Consider the following 19,430-nt stretch of genomic DNA (forward strand, 5'->3'; position numbering starts at 1 on the left):
ACGGAACGCCCGTGTGAAAGAGGCCTTACTTTTGTATCTCTCTATCTGCCGTTTGAACAATGTTTATAAACACTGGGGGGGGGGATTACCAAAGAGCTGTGTAAGCTCAAGCCTGCACAGCTCTTCTAAATTTTGAACATAGAGCAGATGCTGCTCCTAATAAAGAAAAGGGGTGCATGCTGCTTTGTTAACCACTTCAGCTCCGGAAGGTTTTACCCCCCCTTAATGACCAGGCCATGTTTTGCGATTCTGCATTGCGTTACTTTAACGAAAAATTGCGCAGTCGTGCGACGCTGTACCCAAATACAATTGATGTCCTTTTTTTCCCACAAATAGAGCTTTCTTTTGGTGATATTTGATCACCTCTGCGGTTTTTAGACTTTGCGCTATAAACAAAAAAAAAGAAACAATTTTGAAAAAAAACACCATATTTTTTACTTTCTACTAAAAAACATTAACAATAAAAAAAAAGTATAAAAATCAATTTCTTTTTTTAGCAGTTTAGGCCAAATTGTATTCTGCTACATATTTTTGGTAAAAAAAAAATCCCAAAAGGCATATTTTTATTGGTTTGCGCAAAAGTTAAAGCGTTTACAAACTACGGGATAGATCTTTGGAATTTTTATTTATTTTTCTGTTTTCGTTAGTAATGGCGGCGATCATCGTTTTTTAGTGGGACTGCAACATTGCAGCGGACAGATCGGGCCCCTAACTGACATTTTTTGGGGACCAGTGACATTAATACAGTAATCAGTGCTAAATATTATGCACTGTTACTGTATAAATGACACTGGTAGGGAATGGGTTAACACTGGGGGTGATCAAAGGGGTTAATGTGTACCTAAATATGCTTACTGACTGTGTGGGGGAAGGGCTCTGTAACAGGCACAGAGAGATCAGGGTGGTAGCTTAGCTGAAACTCCTAATCTCTCCCTGCCTGTCTTACAGAAGACCCGCCTGCTTTGCTTACATAAGCAGGCGGGTCTTCTGTCAGTTTATCTGACGATTGCGGGAGGCTGGCGGCGGTTGCGGCCCACCTCCCGCTGTGAGAGTGGCTCCAGCTCCGGCAGTGCGTGAGCGCCGGCGAGACCTCGTGCACAAAATCACGTAGTACTACGTGATTTTGCGCAGCCAGGCCACCCTGCCACAGTAATACTACGGTGGGCAGTCGGCAAGAGGGTAGTTAGGAGCAGAGATGTATAGTAACTAAGTAGAACTACTTCACTACTGTACTTAAGTACCGAAAGGCGGTATCTGTACTTTCCTGGAGTAGAATTTTTTTCTCCTACTTCCACTTTTATTTCACTACATTTTTTCGATGATTTCCATACTTCTACTCCGATATTTTTTTTTTTTTTTGTGCTGCATAGTTACTCGTTACTATTATAAAAATTACCACTGCCAGAACAGTAGATGGCAGGTTTCATGAAGTTCAAAACATGTGTATTATCAGCGCATACAGAAATAAATGCTACTGTATGTATAAATAAAAGCTGCATTTGAAATAATAAAAAACAATATGATGTTCAAACTTTTGACTTCTTTCTTTAATAACTACATAACACAGTACTGGTACTTTTACTTTCAGTACTTGAGTAGCAAAATTTAAAAAAAAAACTACTTGCAATACTTAAGTACAAAAAATGTTGACTACTTTAGTACTTCTACTCAAGTCACTTTTTGATTGAGCACTTCCACTTCTACTCAAGTCACTTTTTGATCGAGCACTTGTACTTTTACTCAAGTATGGGTTTTGAGTACTTTATTCAACTCTGGTTAGGAGTGATCAGTTCTCTGCTTTGTGACAGGACAGAGAATGGAGAGCTGGAGCAGCATGCTCTGATCGCCCCACCGCTATCGTTTGTTTCAGAACAGAGGGAGAAGGAAGGTGTGAATCCTGTTCAGTCTCTGCTCGTGCTGTGTGATCACTGCACAGGCAGAGAGGGATGTGAGATGTCTACTGACAGCTCATATCCCACATGACACGGTCACATCTGGTGGGAATCGACAGCAGTTTTCTATATGAAAAACTGCCGTATTCCCTCTGTTAATCAGGTGCAGACTTGAGCTCGTGTCTATTTCATTCTGAAATAGAAACTGCACAGGCACAGGTGGGGCAGAAAGACCTGAACTGGTCTACCTGCTCTGGTGCATACTATTGCTGACAGTAATACTGTACAGCTTTGGTAATACAGGCAGGGCTGCTGTTAGAAATCACGGGGCCCCGCACAGCCTACCTAGCAGCCCCCCCCCTCCCTCCGAAAATCAATCCCCCTCCCTGTTCTGCCTTCTTCTGATCCCCCCCTCCTTGTGTGCCCCCCCCCCCCCCCCCGAAACGACAATATTTTTACTAAAAATACACTAAAATCGTTTAGTGGGCACGAACATGACAGAGAACCTGTGTGAATTAGCCCTCTTTAATTGTTTTTTACATTAAAAAAAAAAAATAAAAAAAAAAAATATATATATATTTTTTTTTTTTATAGCAAATGGCAAATTGTAGAAAAGATAAAATAATAATTAAACATTGTAATAATTAAAAAGAAAAAAGGTAAAATAAAATAATTGCAAACATTTTTAATATATATATATATATTAAAAATGTTTGCAATTTTATTTTACCTTTTTTTCTTTTTAATTATTACAATGTTTAATTATTATTTTATTTTTTTTACAATTTGCTATTTTTTTTTTTTACAAGACAGGGAAGCCTGCAGCGCTGCTGGGGGGGGGGGGGGGGGACAGTGAAAGGGGGGCACACAAGGAGGGGGGGGATCAGAAGCAGGCAGAACAGGGAGGGGGGATCGGTGTCGGAGAAGCAAATACAGGAATAATGCCCTGTGTCTGTGTCACTCACCGCGGCAGCTGAAAGCTGTCAGGAGGAGGAAAAACTGGCATTTAGTTGCTGCAGACAGCCACACAGGGCTTCCTTCTGTAATTGCCCCTCTGCCCGACTGCATTCCCCGTGCTGTTGGGGCCCCCCTGTGTGCCTGGGCCCCTTACAGGAGGACTGGTTGTTCTCCTCCCCCCCCCCCCCTATCAGCAGCCCTTAAAAGTTCACTTTACATTCACTTGCTGCCAGTTTCTTTGTGCAGAATTATTCACTGATAAAGCTGAACACTCCCCTGTACAGAGTCCTGTGCAACTCAAAGTGAAGAAAGATAGCTAAGCCCCATCAACTGCTATGTATAATTTGCCTGTGATGTCACTCTGTCAGGAGGCAATGGAATTTTTCAGGCTGATAATGGATGAACTCTTCAAATTCACTCACCGACCGCCTAACTGGGAAAATCCATCAATGCTTTGACGTTTAATACTGGGGTTATGGCTGCAGCTAGACACTATAACCCCGGCATTTTTTTTTTTTTCCTTATGCGCCATTCTTTCTGGTAAAAGTGGTCCGAGGATCACTTTTAGAAGCGGCAGGAGGGGTCCCACCTCTGCCACTTTCCATTGGTCCTTGGTCTTTTCTGGGTGATTGGAAGCTCCAGGAACCGATCCGGCGCTGGTGGCGGCTGGGCACAGAGATAAGCAAGGAAAGATGGCCTCCGCACATCCCTATGGCCTAGAAGGACCGGAGCAAGATCATGACGTTACTTCTGGTTCCATGTAAACCAGGCCAACAAGCAAGAGATCAACTTTATATTTTTTTTTTATTTTTTTTAATCTTTACTTTTAAAGGGTAGAGGAGGTCTTTTAGACCCCCACAGATCTCTCCATAAAAAGGACCTGTCATGCTATATTGTTATAGCAAGGAATGTTTACATTCTTTGCGCTAGCAATAAAAGTGATCAAAGATTTTTTTTTTTTTATGGTAACAGTGTAAAAATAAAAAAAAATTATAAATGATTATAAATTATATATAGCGCAAGGGATGTTTACATTCTTTGCGCTAGCAATAAAAGTGATCAAAGATTTTTTTTTTGGTAACAGTGTAAAAATTAAAAAAAATTATAAATTATATATAGCCCAAGGGATGTTTACATTCTTTGCGCTAGCAATACAAGTGATTCAAAGATTTTTTTATATTATGGTAACAGTGTAAAAATAAAAAAAAAATGATAAATTTTATATAGCGCAAGGGATGTTTACATTCTTTGCGCTAGCAATAAAAGTGATCAAGGATTTTTTTTTTTTTTTATGGTAACAGTGTAAAAATAAAAAAAAATTATAAATTATATATAGCGCAAGGGATGTTTATATTCTTTGCGCTAGCAATAAAAGTGATCAAAGATTTTTTTTTTTATGCTAACAGTGTAAAAATAAAAAAACAAAAATTATAAATTATATATAGCGCAAGGGATGTTTGCATTCTTTGCGCTAGCAATAAAAGTGATCAAAGATTTTTTTTTTTTTTTTTTATGGTAACAGTGTAAAAAAAAAAAAAAAAAAATTATAAATTATATATAGCGCAAGGGATGTTTACCGTCTTTGCGCTAGCAATAAAAGTGATCAAAGATTTTTTTTTTTTTTTATGGTAACAGTGTAAAAAAAAAAAAAAAAAATTATATATAGCGCAAGGGATGTTTACATTCTTTGCGCTAGCAATAAAAGTGATCAAAGATTTTTTTTTTTTTTTTATGGTAACAGTGTAAAAATAAAAAAAAAATTATAAATTATATATAGCGCAAGGGATGTTTGCATTCTTTGCGCTAGCAATAAAAGTGATCAAAGATTTTTTATTTTTTTTTTTATGGTAACAGTGTAAAAATAAAAAAAAATTATAAATTATTATAAATTATATATAGCGCAAGGGATGTTTATATTCTTTGCGCTAGCAATAAAAGCGATCAAAGATTTTTTTTTTTTTTTTTTTATGGTAACAGTGTAAAAATTAAAAAAAAAAAAAAAAATTATATATAGCGCAAGGGATGTTTGCATCCTTTGCGTTAGCAATAAAAGTGATCAAAGATTTTTTTTTTTTTATGGTAACAGTGTAAAAATGAAAAAAAAATTATAAATAATTATAAATTATATATAGCGCAAGGGATGTTTACATTCTTTGCGCTAGCAATAAAAGTGATCAAATATTTTTTTTTTTTTTTTATGGTAACAGTGTAAAAATAAAAAAAAAATTATAAATTCTATATAGCGCAAGGCATGTTTACATTCTTTGTGCTAGCAATAAAAGTGATCAAATATTTTTTTTTTTATGGTAACCGTGTAAAAATAAAAAAATTTATAAATTATTATAAATTATATATAGCGCAAGGGATGTTTACATTCTTTGCGCTAGCAATAAAAGTGATCAAGGATTTTTTTTTTTTTTTTATGGTAACAGTGTAAAAATAAAAAAAAATTATAAATTATATATAGCGCAAGGGATGTTTATATTCTTTGCGCTAGCAATAAAAGTGATCAAAGATTTTTTTTTTTATGCTAACAGTGTAAAAATAAAAAAACAAAAATTATAAATTATATATAGCGCAAGGGATGTTTGCATTCTTTGCGCTAGCAATAAAAGTGATCAAAGATTTTTTTTTTTTTATGGTAACAGTGTAAAAAAAAAAAAAAAAAAATTATAAATTATATATAGCGCAAGGGATGTTTACCGTCTTTGCGCTAGCAATAAAAGTGATCAAAGATTTTTTTTTTTTTTTTTTTTATGGTAACAGTGTAAAAATAAAAAAAATTATATAATAAATTTATTATAAATTAATAAATAAATGCAAAATAAAATAAATTGGGGTATATATTGTGGTTTTTTTTTTTTATTTTATATTTATTTATTAATTTATAGCATCTAGCTGCAGCCATAACCCCAGTATTAAACGTCAAAGCATTGATGGATTTTCCCAGTTAGGCTGTCGGCGAGTGGACATGAAGAGTTAAGTCATTAATCAGCCTGAAAAATTCCATTGCCTCCTTACACAGTGAAATCACAGGCAAATTATACATAGCAGTTGCCGGGGATTAGATATATTTCTTCACTTTGAGTGGCACAGGACTCTGTACAGGGAGTGTCCAGCTTTATCAGTGAATGACTCTGCACAAAGAAACTGGCAGCAAGTCAATGCACAAAGAAACTGGCAGAAAGTGAATGTAAAGTGAACTTCTAAGGGTGAAAAAATGGTCTTGTATAAAAAGTAGCAAAAAGGCACAAAAGTCAATAGATGGGAGATTTTCTCAAATTTCCTTTTGCATCTTCAGGACAGAAAGTGAAGACAATCTCCCCAGTGGGGAAAAAAAAATATATATATATAATCGGAGTATACAAGAGTATTTAGTGTAGCATGTTGTGTCTTTCTGCCATACTGTTGCTCTCCCACTTCCCCCAGACTTGCTGGCAATTTCCGAACTATCAAAATGATAGCATGGGAGCTGCCCTGTACTCAGGGCCGCTGATGGGGGGGGACCACCAGTCCTCCTGTAGGGGGCCCGGGCACACGGGGGGCCCAACAGCATGGGGAATCGGTGCGGTCGGGTGGAGGGGCAATTACAGAATGAAGCCCTGTTCGGCTCTGTGCAGCAGCTGAAAGCCAGTTTCTCCCCCTCCTGCCAGCTTTCAGCTGCTGCGGTGAGTGACATAGACACAGGGCATCATTACTGTATTAGCTTCTCCGACCCCGATTTCCCCCCCCCCTTCCTTGTGTCCCCCCCCCCTTTCACTGTGCCCCCACCCCCGCAGCGCTGCAGGCTTCCCTGTCCTGTAAAAAAAAAATATTGAAAATTGTAAAATAAATAAAATGATAGTTAAACATTGTAATAATTTTAATTTTAAATAAATTTTAATAATTGTAAACATTTTTAAAAAATATATAATATTTTTTTTTTTTTTTTTGTTAAATGTAAAAAACAATTCAAGAGGGCTAATTCACACAGGTTCTCTGTTATGTTTGTGTCCACAAATAAGGATTTTAGTGTATTTTTTGTGAAAATATTGTCCTTATATATTCGGGGGGGGGGGGGGGCTGCTAGGTAGGCTGTGCAGAGCCCCGTGATTTCTAACAGCAGCCCTGCCTGTATTATCAAAGCTGTATTAACTGTCAGAAGTGGTATGCAAACAGAGCAGGTAGACCCAGGGCCATCTTACCGAATGGGCACGCTGGGCAGTTGCTCAGGGGCCCCACTTGCCCAGGCCCAGCCAAGCATTAGTCCCGATTCCTGTGTGCATCCCGCTGCTGAACTTAGCAGGTGGCAAGCGCCTGTTGGCCCTGCGCTGCTGTCAGGCCACTTGGGCCGTGGAGGGGGAGCCCACAACTGCAGGAATGCCTGTCTGCCTCCAAGGGAACAGGCGCACACAGGACAGTGGAGTCTGATTCCCGTCCATGTGTGTGTTCACTGGACCCAGCTGCCAAACTTGGAAGCTATCATTATCCTGGCACGGCTGTAGCAATAAATATCGCCTTATCGATAATTTGCCATTTTATTCTCGTGGTTGATTGTGTAGGCGGGGCCCCAGTGCACTGCATTGCCTGGGGCCCTTTAATGCTCTTAAGATGGCACTGGGTAGTCTTTCTGCCCCACCTGTGCCTGTGCAGTTTCTATTTCAGTGTGCAATGGACACTAGCTCACGTCTGCACCTGATTAACAGAGGGAATACGGCAGTTTTTCATATAGAAAACTGCTGTAGATTCCCACCAGATGTGACCTCCATGTTCTAAATTTAGAAGAGCTGTGCAGGCTTGAGCTTGCACAGCTCTTTGTTAATTTTCCCCAGTGTTTATAAACATTGTTCAAACGGCAGATAGAGAGATACAAAAGTAAGGCCTCTTTCACACTGGCTTTTTGATCTGGTCCCGGTCTGTTTTTCAGGCGGACCTGATCGGATGCTGCATGCACCCCTATGGAGCGGCAGATGTCAGTGGTGAATTGTCCGCTGACACCCGCTGCTCTCCGACTTGATCCTGTCCGTGAAATCCAGATGAATAGTAACCCTATTTTCCATCCGTCTGGAGGATCGGATAAAAACATACAGGCGGGGATCTGACAGCTCCATCTCTGCAAAGTAAGCGGAGACGGAGCTGTCATCCGCCTGCTCAGCGTGGATCAGCGGATCGGTCCCCCGCTGAGCAAAACTGAGTCCGCCGAGCGGGAAGCCGGTGTGAAAGGACGCTGAAATTGTTTATGAACATTGATTAGAGCAGAGATAACCACTTGACCTCTGGAAGATTTATTGCTCTTCATGATGAGGCCATTCTTTGCTTTACGGCACTGCATTACTTTAACTGATATTCCTGCAGTCATGCAATGCTGTCATTTTTTTTTTTTCCCCCATAAATAGAACTTTCTTTTGGTGGTATTTAATCACGACTGCGGTTTTTATTTGATGCGCTATAAACAAAAAAAGACCAACAATTTTGAAAACAAAAAAAATTTTTTTACTTTCTAAAAAACATATCCAATAAACCGTTTGTTTTTTTTTTTTTTGTTTTTTTTATCAATTTAGGCCAATATGTATTCTGCTACATATTTTTGGTAAAAAAAAAATCCCAATAAGCGCACATTGATTGGTTTGCGCAAAAGTTATAGCATCTACAAACTATGGGATATATAAATTTTATTTAATTTTTTTTACTAGTAATGACGGCGATCAGCAACTAATAGCGGGACTGCGATATTGCGGACACTAACTGACACTGTTAGACCCCCAGATCTCTCCATAAAAAGGACCTGTCATGCTATATTGTTGTAGCAAGGGATGTTTACATTCTTTGTGCTAGCAATAAAAGTGATCAAAGATTTTTTTTTTTTTTATTATAGTAACAGTGTAAAAATAAAATTGGGGTGTATATATTGTGTTTTTTTTTATTTACTTATATATTTTTTATTTATTTATTTTATTATTCAGTAACCACTTGCCTATTGGGCACTTTTAACCCATTCCTACCCAGGCCAATTTTCAGTTTTCAGCACTGCCAGACTATGAATGACAATTGCGTGCAGTCGTGCAACACTGTACCCAAATGACATTTTTATCATTTTTTTTTTTTTTTTTTTCACACAAATAGAGCTTTCCTTTGGTGGTATTTAATATTAAAAAAGAATAGCGCGCACATGCAAAAGAAATGACTACCAAATCTGAAGACAATCCATAAATAAAAATGGGGATTTGGTCCCACCATATGGCCATATCGTGCTCAAGCCCACTACTACGTCAAAGTACCCCATTATCAGTGGATCCTACACTATCTTTAGAAATACATGGGTATGCTCCCCCAAAAATGTTTTGCTTGTTTATTTGGTGGTATTTAAACCACTGTTTTTTTTTTTTTTTGTTTTGTTTTTTGCTAAATAAACAAAAAAAGACCGAAAATAGTGAAAAAAAAAAGTTTTTTTTATAGTTTGTTATAAAATTTTGCAAACGGGTAATTTTTCTCCTTCACTGATGTGCACTGATAAGGCTGTACTGATGTGCACTGATAGGCGGCACTGATAGGCAGCATTGAAGGCCACTGATAGGCAGCACTGATGAGGAGGCACTAACAGTACTGATTGGCAGCACTGGTGGGCAGTGACTGGCAGCACTAGTAGGCACTGTTGGTACTGCACTGATAATCAGTGCCCTGATTATCAGTGTAGATGTCCCTTTTGCACAAACCGGTTGTCAGCTCTCCTCTCCTCACACTGTCTGCTTGAGGAAAGGAATGCCAATAGCCGGCTTGTGTGTACATCATGATCAGCTGTGATTGGACACGGCTGATTACATGGTAAAAGGCTGCTGTGATTGGCCCTTTACCCCGATCTATTATCAGCTGTGTTCTAGTGACACAGCATTCACAGAGCGCCCTGCCTGTGCGTCATTGCGGACGCAGTAATTGAAAGAGACCTCCCAGGACTTGCCAGCCACACTGTAGCCGTCATTCTGCTATAGCATGGTCAGGAAGTGGTTAAAGTGTATTTTTTCTCAAAAAATTACATTTGAAAAACTGCTGCGGAAAAACCATGTGACATAAAAAATTGCAACTACCGCCATTTTATTCTCTAGGGGTAAAAAAAATATATAAATATATATATATATATATATATATATATATATATATATATATATATATATTATATATATATATATATATGTGTATGTATGTATGTATGTATGTATGTGTATATGTGTGTGTGTGTGTGTGTGTGTGTGTGTGTATATATATATATATATATATATATATATATATATATAATGTATATTGTTTGGGGATTCTAAGTAATTTTCTAGCAATAAATACTACGTAATTGTTACATGTGAACACAAAGTGGCAGAAAAGTGTCAGACTGGAGATGGTAAAAGAGTTTAGTGATTGGATTTACAAATACTTTAAAAGAAATCTGTACTAAGATAAAGTTGGTCTGGTCATTGGAGGACCATGATGTATCCCCATCAAACAGGCTACCTTGACCGGACCAGGTGACCAGCTGACCCCTGATGGAGACTTTTTATGACCCCTGAGACCTATTGGTAGCTACTACATCCTAAGGGCTTTTCTCCATGGGCAAGTGCAGTATGCTTTTAGGTGAAATAAAGACGCTTCATAGGTGAATTTGATCTAAAGTTGACCACATCAACCTGCTTCCAGCCTCTATTCCATTCCTGTTGCCTTGGAGTATATGCCAAGGTTGAGAGCACCATAAGTCTTAGCGAGTCAACACTTTTTTCATGATAGGTCTAACGCGTTTCAGGGGCTCAAAGTTCCTTCATCTGGGCTTATGCTGGCAGTGATGGGTGATAATACTGGACATGATATGATTTCTTGCATTTCGACTCTCTACTAACACATCCCATTGGCTTGTAAGGGAAGAGGAGTGGTTCTGGAGTGAACACAAGCCTCTAGTACAGGTGAATGTTAGGTTATTCGAGAAAGAACATGTCAGTTATGCATTTTTCCCTTATCTTTTGTTGTAGGGCAGAGGAGTATGGGCCCGTTTATCGAATAAACTTTTTGCACTACGTTATAATCCTCTCTACGGATCCTGAATCTGTGAAGGTGAGAAGTCAGCTGCCCCTCTTCATCCAACAAGGAAATGTACAATGACTTTGCCTTTTCGTTTCCTATGCATTGAGAGCCGTAAAGCTCAGGTTCAGGTTACAATTATTTTATTGCTAAATAGAATGATCAATCCCAGCATAGATCATACCTCTGTACCATGTTGCTCTGTTGTCTGCAGATCCCCTGATAATTTGGGTTTAGTTGTGGCTTTGTATCATGTGACACTCCCCTTTGTAGTCTTTCAGACACTGCAAATGATGTAACTTCATCACAGCTCTGATGGGGGGGATTGAATACATTCTAATTAGCATTAAATTCCTACAGGAGGAGTCCAAACCTTCCAAGTCCCGCCTCACAGATCACAGCATTATTCAAGAAGGAAGCTCCTTTATACCCAGCCTGTTCTGAAAGCTAGCTGTGCTGCTGCTGGGCGGGATTGAATGGGTCACAATTAGTATTCAATCCTGTCCAGTTAAATATGCCGACCAGTGTGAACAGGGAGAATCCCACCCCTCAGATCATGCCCTCCCTCTCTGTGAAGTGAATGATTTACATATGAAGGAAACCCCTTTTATTATAACCCCCACAGCCTTTCCTCCGTAGTCTTGCAGTAAGCCATTATTCTTTGGCATTCTGCAAGACAGGAATGACACAAGAGGCGGTATGACACATTTACACCTTTCACCACTCACCTGAAGGCCCAGAAACACCCATAATGATACTAGGACCCGCCCTCATCAACACTCCCAGCTGGTACAAGTAACTCCCATAGCCCATCATGAAGTTACAGAGGCTCAAATTATCATGGGACATGTAGTATCAGGGCTGGAAAAGAAGGAAACAGGAAGTCCGAAAACGTAGACATTCAGCCAGGAGGAGGAGTGACATCACAGACACAGAAACCTGCTGCTAAAGGAGGTAAGTTACACATAAACTGACGGTGGGGTTGTGATTCATTTACATGCACCATGCATCTTTGGTTTTCAGGAAGAAAATTTGGAGTTGTTCTTTAACCACTTTACCACCGGAGGATTTTGCTGTCATACATCTGGGCCACTTTTTGCGATTCGGCACTGTGCGACTTTAACTGACAATTGCGCGGTCGTGCGACGCCGTACCCAAACGAAATTTACGTCCTTTTTTTCGTACAAACAGAGCTTTCTTTTGGTGGTATTTGATCACCTGTGCAATTTTTACTTTTTGCGCTATAAACAAAAAGCGTGTAAATTTTGAAAAAATAATATTTTTCACATTTTTTTTATATGAAATTCCCTGAAAAAAAAAATGTAAAAATCAAAAATTGTTTTAATTTTTGGCCAATTTGTTTTCTGCTACCTATGTTTGGTAAAAAAAAAATCACAATAAGCGTATTTTGATTGGTTTGCGCAAAAGTTATTGCGTTTACTAACTAAGGGAAAGATTTCTGTCATTTTTGGTGTTTTTTTTTAACGAGTAATGGTGGCGATCTGCAATTATTTTTTTTTTGCGGGACTGCGACATTGTGGCGGACAGATTGGACCCTTGACTGACATTTTTGACACTTTTGGGGGTACCAGTGACATTACCACAGTAATCAGTGCTATAAATATGCACTGTTACTGTAAAAATGACACTGGCAGGGAAGGGGTTAATTTTTATTGGAGAGGGAGGGGTTAATGTATGCCTGGTGCTTACTAACGTGTGTGAGGGGAGGTGACTGAGTGACACAGGGACAGATCACAGGTTCAGCTATGCTGAACCCTGCAATCTGACCCTGCCTGTCACTTAGGAGATCCGCCCGCTTAGTTTACACAAGCAGGCGGATCTCCACACTTGATTCCCCGATGATCGGGGAAGGGCAGCGGCAATCGCTGGCCTGACTCCTGTGTGACTGAATACAGTGGGAGCAAGCCTCCGGCGGCGCGCGCGCGCCGCCAAGAAAGGGGAGTGTCTGCCGACGTAGGTCTACGTCGTCAGACCTACAAGAGCCACTTTGCCGCAGTACAGCTCTAGTGAACAGACGGCAAGTGGTTAAGCCTGACTGCACTGATTGACAATCAAACATACAGAGGAGCTACCTCTGTCTTCACTACCCAGAGCCATTGAGGAGGATTCCTATATTGCAGTGCACTCATGTAATTGCTAGAGGAAGAGAACACAAACTATTGCAAACCGACCGTTTCTGCATACGTTTGGCAAAGCCTAGATAGGCAATTGTGAAAAGTAGATTTCACATCTAGAGGGATTCTGAATGTCTTCTTTGTTCACAGTCCTGATATGAGATACGCCACACTTCGTTTATTCAATATGGGGTTGATTTACTAAAGGCAAATATACTTTGCAAAGAATACCCAATCACGTTCAATGAAAATTAAAAAAAACAGCATTTTTGTTTGTACATGATTGGATGATAGAAACCTGCAGAGCATTTGGGAGGCAGATTTCTGGGGAGATTATAGATGAAGATGAATGGAGATCGGTGGCAATTCCTCTTTTTCCTCCTTTTAACCTCTCCCATAACGTCTAATTTTAACCTAAATTTTTTAGTCAGTACGTTTTAAGAGTGGGCTTCAAGGCTGCCCTTAGCCTGGTCCATACTTGGAAATGTGGTGTTCTTTGGATTAGCGTAGGCAAATTTGGTTCAAGCACGCATAATTTATTTTGCAGGACTTCGCCTTTAGTAAATCAACCTCCCTGTGCGCTCGTAGTGAATTTTCCACCACATGCCCTTCCCTTGCCAGTTAAATTCAGGTTGAGCTGCTTCCCATTTTCTCTTCTTGATGTGATTTTGCCCAGAGTAATAGACTTCATCAGATTGAATGTATAACTGGACTCTTATTCTGGAATAATTCACTGTAATCTCTGTACAGGAGTGCTTGATGTCACCGGATTACCCCAAAGACCCAATAACCTACAATCGTCTCTTTTATCTGTTCGGTAAGAGGTAAGTCAGCATTGCACATTGGTGCATAACACACTATGGCCAAAGCTATGGAGATCCCTCTCCAAATGTTGGAGTTTAGGGGTGTCCAGTGAAGGGTGCTGTTTGTTGGAGTTTAGGGGTGTCCAGTGAAGGGTGCTGTTAATATTACATCATACAAAGACATTGCAGACAATTGTGCTCTTCCAACCTCATAGTAATCGTTTGGTGAAGACCCTTTTTTTCGTTCCAGCATGACTGTCCCCCTGTGTACAAAGCCAGCTCTATAAATACCTGGTGTGACCAGTTTGGAATGGAGGAACTCCATTATCCTGTACAAGCCCTGACCTCAACCCTTACTGAACTCCTTTTTGGAATGCTGAGGTGCAAGCCAGGTCTTCTCATCCAAAATCAGTACCTGACCTCACAAATGAGCCCAAATTCCAAAAGATATTCCAAAATCTTGTGGAAAGCCCTCCCCAGAACAAAGAAGGATGTTCTAGCTACAAAAGATGGAGGAGGCAACTCCATATTATTGGCTATAGTTTTGGAATGGGATGTCCAACAGCTTTAAATAGGTGTGGTGGGCAAACGTTTGGCCATATAGTGTACGTAATATATCTCCCTCTATTTTCATAAATTCCCCAATGATCTTATAGTATAATAGATTATTTTCAAGAGGACATGACAGTGTAATGTTCATTGTTGGATACTGTCCACTCTAGAGTGCTGCTTAGTTTTGGTTGAAATTTGCAAGGTACTACAACCTAATATTCCAAATAATAAGTCCAAAAGTAAGTTTATTGTAATGATAAATTGTTTGCAAAGTCAACAGGTTTAACCACTTAAGCCCCGGAAGATTTTACCCCCTTCCTGACCAGGGCCTATTTTGCGATTCGGCACTGCGTGACTTTACCGGACAATTGCGCGGTCGTGCGACGCTGTACCTAAACGAATTTGGCGTCCTTTTTTTTCCACAAACAGAGCTTTCTTTTGGTGGTATTTGATCACCTGTGCGATTTTTTTTTTTTTTTTTTTTTTTTTGATCATGCGCTATAAACAAAAAAAGAGCGTCAATTTTGCAAAAATAACAATATTTTTCAAAATTTTTTATTTGAAATTCCCCAAAAAAAATGTAAAAATCAAAATTTTTTTAACATTTTCGGCCAATTTGTTTTATGCTACATATGTTTGGTAAAAAAAAATCGCAAAAAGCGTATTTTGATTGGTTTGCGCAAAAGTTATCGCGTTTACTAACAAAGGGAAAGATTTCTGTCAATTTTTGTTGTTTTTTTTTTTTTTACGCGTAATGGCGGTGATCTGCGATTTTTTTTTTTGCGGTACTGCGACATTGCGGTGGACAGATCGGACCCTTGACTGACATTTTTGACACTTTTTGGGTTACCAGTGACATTACTACAGTAATCAGTGCTATAAATATGCACTGTTACTGTAAAATTACACTGGCAGTGAAGGGGTTAACTTTTTTTGAGAGGGAGGGGTTATGTGTGTCCCTAGGGGCGTGATTCTAACTGTGATTGGCTGTGGCTTGAGGTGTAGGAACAGTGATCAACTGTTCTACATAGTAGAACCGTATGATCATCATTCATACACCGGGGAGAATGACAGGCGGCTGGTTTACATTAGCCGCCTGCCTTTCTCCCTCTCCCCCGACGATCGCCGAGTGACCGGCAGACGATCGGGTCCGCCGGTCACACACGCGGGGGGGTCCTACGTCGCTCTGCCTGTGAGGGGCTGACCGCCGCAGTAAATAGTCGTGCGGCGGTCGGCAAGCGATTAAGAGGCTACAGTTCATCAGGGCTTGGAAAAAATGAAACCGTATATGTGGATTCAATAATTGCCTATGGTTGGATGTTTGAAATGGTGAGTCCACATGCACAATTTAGTTAGTCCATTTTTTTTCAAGCCCTGAGGAGTACAGGTCCCAAACTTTGTTGGCTTTGCAAACAGCTTATTATTGGAATAAACTTGTATTCGGACTTGAATAATACAGTGTGCTACTTCAGTTCTAAATTCACTTCTTTCTATCAAAACCCAAAGTCATCATGGAAGCTCTTCAGTTTGAAGAAGCCACTAGCCCAATATACCCAGGGCAATAACTTCACAACATGAAGCAGATATCCTGCAGAATGACCTGGACAAAATAACAGAGTGGGCAACGACATGGCAAATGAGGTTTAACGTGGAGAAGTGTAAGGTTTTGCACTTGGGGACTAAAAACATAAAATCACAATACACGTTAGGAGGGGAGCCCTTGGGGGAATCAAAAATGGAGAAGGATCTGGGAGTATTGGTTGATGATAGATTAGGAAACAGCATGCAATGTCAAGCGGCAGCTTCCAAAGCCAACAGAATATTAGCATGCATAAAGAAAGGGATGCATTCCAGAGATAAGACTATAATCCTTCCACTTTATAAAACTCTGGTCCGACCGCATCTGGAGTATTCCGTCCAGTTCTGGTCGCCAGTCCTCAGGAGGGATGTGTTGGAGCTGGAGAGAGTCCAGAGAAGGGCAACTAAACTAATTAGGGGATTGGAGGACCTTGACTATGAAGAGCGTCTACAATCGCTCGATTTATTCTCCCTGGAGAAGAGACGTCTGAGGGGGGACATGATAGCAATTTATAAATATCTTAATGGGGATCCCAGCTTAGAAAAAAAGCTGTTCATTCGAAGGGATTGCATGAGGACTCGAGGGCATACAATGCGATTAGAGGAGAAGCGTTTTAACCTCAGGCAACGCGGGGGGTTCTTTACTGTTAGGGCAACAAGATTGTGGAATTCTCTACCACAAGAGGTGGTTTCTGCGGGTAGTATGGTGGCTTTCAAAAGACTCTTAGACTTACATCTCAAGGATCAGAACATTCAGGGGTATGGGAGATGATTACAGCCACACATGCCTACACAGGTTGAACTGGATGGACTATTGTCTTTATTCAACCTCACCTACTATGTAACTATGTAACTATGTAATATTCAGATTTTGTACATTTTTAATATTGCTGTACTATTGGATGCCAACAATAAATATAAAGCAAACATATACAGGATTCTCAGGGTTCCAGCATCTCTTATCCATATTCCTAAGCATCTCCCAAAGAATGTGTCACTGGTGCAACAGAAATTGTGTCATAAAATGAATCATCATCATCAGCGGCAGCTATAGGAATTCTCACTGAAATGTGCAAAAATGACAAATGCTATATATAGTGATAGCCACGCTAACTAATACCAAACACACTTAAAATATACAGTATCTCCCAAAAGTGAGTACACCCCTCACATTTTTGTAAATAATTTATTATATCTTTTCATGTGACAACACTGAAGAAATGACACTTTGCTACAATGTAAAGTAGTGAGTGTACAGCTTGTATAACAGTGTAAATTTGCTGTCCCAACATTGCTGGCAGCACTCATATGTCTATTTCCCAAAGACAACCTCTGGATATGACGCTGAGCACTCAAAGTCTTTGGTTGACCATGGCGAAGCCTGTTCTGAGTGGAACTTGTCCTGTTAAACCTCTGTATGGTCTTGGCCACCGTGCTGCAGCTCAGTTTCAGGGTCTTGGCAATAGTCTTATAGCCTAGGCCTTCTTTATGTAGAGCAACAATTCTTTTTTTTAAGATCCTCAGAGAGTTCTTTGCTATTAGGTGCCATGTTGAACTTCCAGTGACCAGTATGAGAGAGTGAGAGCGATAACACCAAATTTAACACACCTGTTTCCCATTCCCTTCATGAGACCTTGTAACACTAACGAGTCACATTACATCGGGGAGAGAAAATGGCTAATTGGGCCCAATTTGGACATTTTCACATAGGGGTGTACTCACTTTTGTTGCCAGCGGTTTAGACATTAATGGCTGTGTGTTGAGTTATTATGAGGGGACAGCAAATTTACACTGTTATACAAGCTGTACACTCACTACTTTACATTGTAGCAAAGTGACATTTCTTCAGTGTTGTCACATGAAAAGATATAATAAAATATTTACAAAAATGTGAGGGGTGTACTCACTTTTGTGAGATGCTGTGTGTGTGTGTGTGTGTGTGTGTGTGTGTGTGTGTGTGTGTGTGTGTGTGTGTGTGTATATATATATATAATTTTTTTTTTCAAGTTTATGTGTTTGGTATTACCTAGCGCGGCTATCACTATATGTGTATATATATATATATATAGCATCGCCCAGAGAATGGCTGACAGTCAGAGATGTACCCAACATTAGTGCATTCCTGAGACTTTAATCTTCCCAGTTTGCCTGCACATGAGTGGTGAAAGCTCAGTTCTTGTTTCTCCATTCCACTGCAGCACCCTGGGGTGCCATTTGGACTCTCCCAGGGTCCTGCGAGCACCCAACTCAGTTTTCCATGGATTAGTGCCATCACTTGCCATGGTGCAGGCAGTCTGCTCTCCAGCATAATTACAACAAATGACGATCTACGCCAGCCATGATAAGCAGTATCATTCATTGCTTTTGTGTTGGTGACTTGCTGACTTGCCTGATGATCAAGAGTAGGTTGGTATGCAGGCTATAGCATTCAACAGAAGACTGAAGTTCACCTCCTCCAGATCTGCTCCACCTCCTGCCCTCTGCCATGCTGTAGGAGCCAAAAGGTAGGAATCTGATGTGCACAGGGGGACACTGCGATGGCGGTTGGACTGTGTGACTGGGGGACTCTATGATGGGGCAACTGTGTGATGGGTAACTATGCAATTGGTGGACTTTATGATAAGGGACTGTGTGATGGAAGGACTTTGATATGATGGTGGGCTCCCATGTACAGGGAGCTTCTGATGTTAATTTCATCAATGCAATTGTGTGCATGATCCCAGGCTTAGGTTTTCTGTTGATAAGTAGCATTTACATTTTGAAATGGACTGCCTCAGTATTTTGCTTATTTTGAAAGGGTGCAGCAATTTAACAAAAAAGGTTGAGGAACACTGGTCCAATTAAAGAGAGTGAAAACCTTTGTGCAGTGATGATGGCTTCCAAGAGTCAGAAATGCTACATGTAAAAGCTACTGCGTTTCCATGTAGCTTGATTACTGAAAACAGCAGAATCGCTTTTTTATATTGGTAATCTATAGACACCCTATGGCAGCACATTTAATATTAGAGGGTGGTTGGATGTGCAGGCATTATCCAATCACCAGCATGTAAAGATTTAAAAAAAAAAAAAAGAGATGGAGCTTCGTGTACAAGTTTATGTCAATAAGGAAGGTAGCTGAGACTTCCCTGTGGGGACACTAACTATTGTACCTCCCATGGACAGTCTGCTGAAACATAGGCATAAAATGGTCATACAATCCAGTAGAAAAAAATATGGTATATCAAACTGCGCTAACCAAAGTTATAAGAAACAAGGAAAAAATCTGCTAGCACATCAACTGACATATGTTGTGAATAAATTAAATAAAAAAAAATGCAGTGCTAAACCACATGGATAAATATGTAACCATATGTAAATAAGTAGACATACATAAAGTGATCAGATGTATCATATCTGTAACAAAACGTGACTAATAATGATCAGATGTGTTGCCACATATAAAAGATAAAAAGTTCATGAAATGAGTCCCAAGTGAA

At 39.8% G+C, this 19,430-nt stretch overlaps 1 protein-coding gene across 1 annotated transcript in view; it reads left to right on the forward strand.

Annotated features, from left to right (window-relative positions):
* Positions 1-19,430, forward strand: part of LOC309543397 (cholesterol 24-hydroxylase-like) — an 84,811-nt gene that overhangs the window by 15,278 nt on the left and 50,103 nt on the right. Inside the window, exons 3-4 of the mRNA XM_082242873.1 lie at positions 10,838-10,919; positions 13,772-13,845. Coding sequence (XP_082098999.1) covers positions 10,838-10,919; positions 13,772-13,845 — 156 coding nt within the window. The remainder of the gene's footprint in view (positions 1-10,837; positions 10,920-13,771; positions 13,846-19,430) is intronic.

This window comes from Pelophylax lessonae (assembly GCF_965119305.1).
Source record: "Pelophylax lessonae genome assembly, chromosome: 13".
In the NCBI taxonomy this organism is placed as follows: domain Eukaryota; kingdom Metazoa; phylum Chordata; class Amphibia; order Anura; family Ranidae; genus Pelophylax; species Pelophylax lessonae.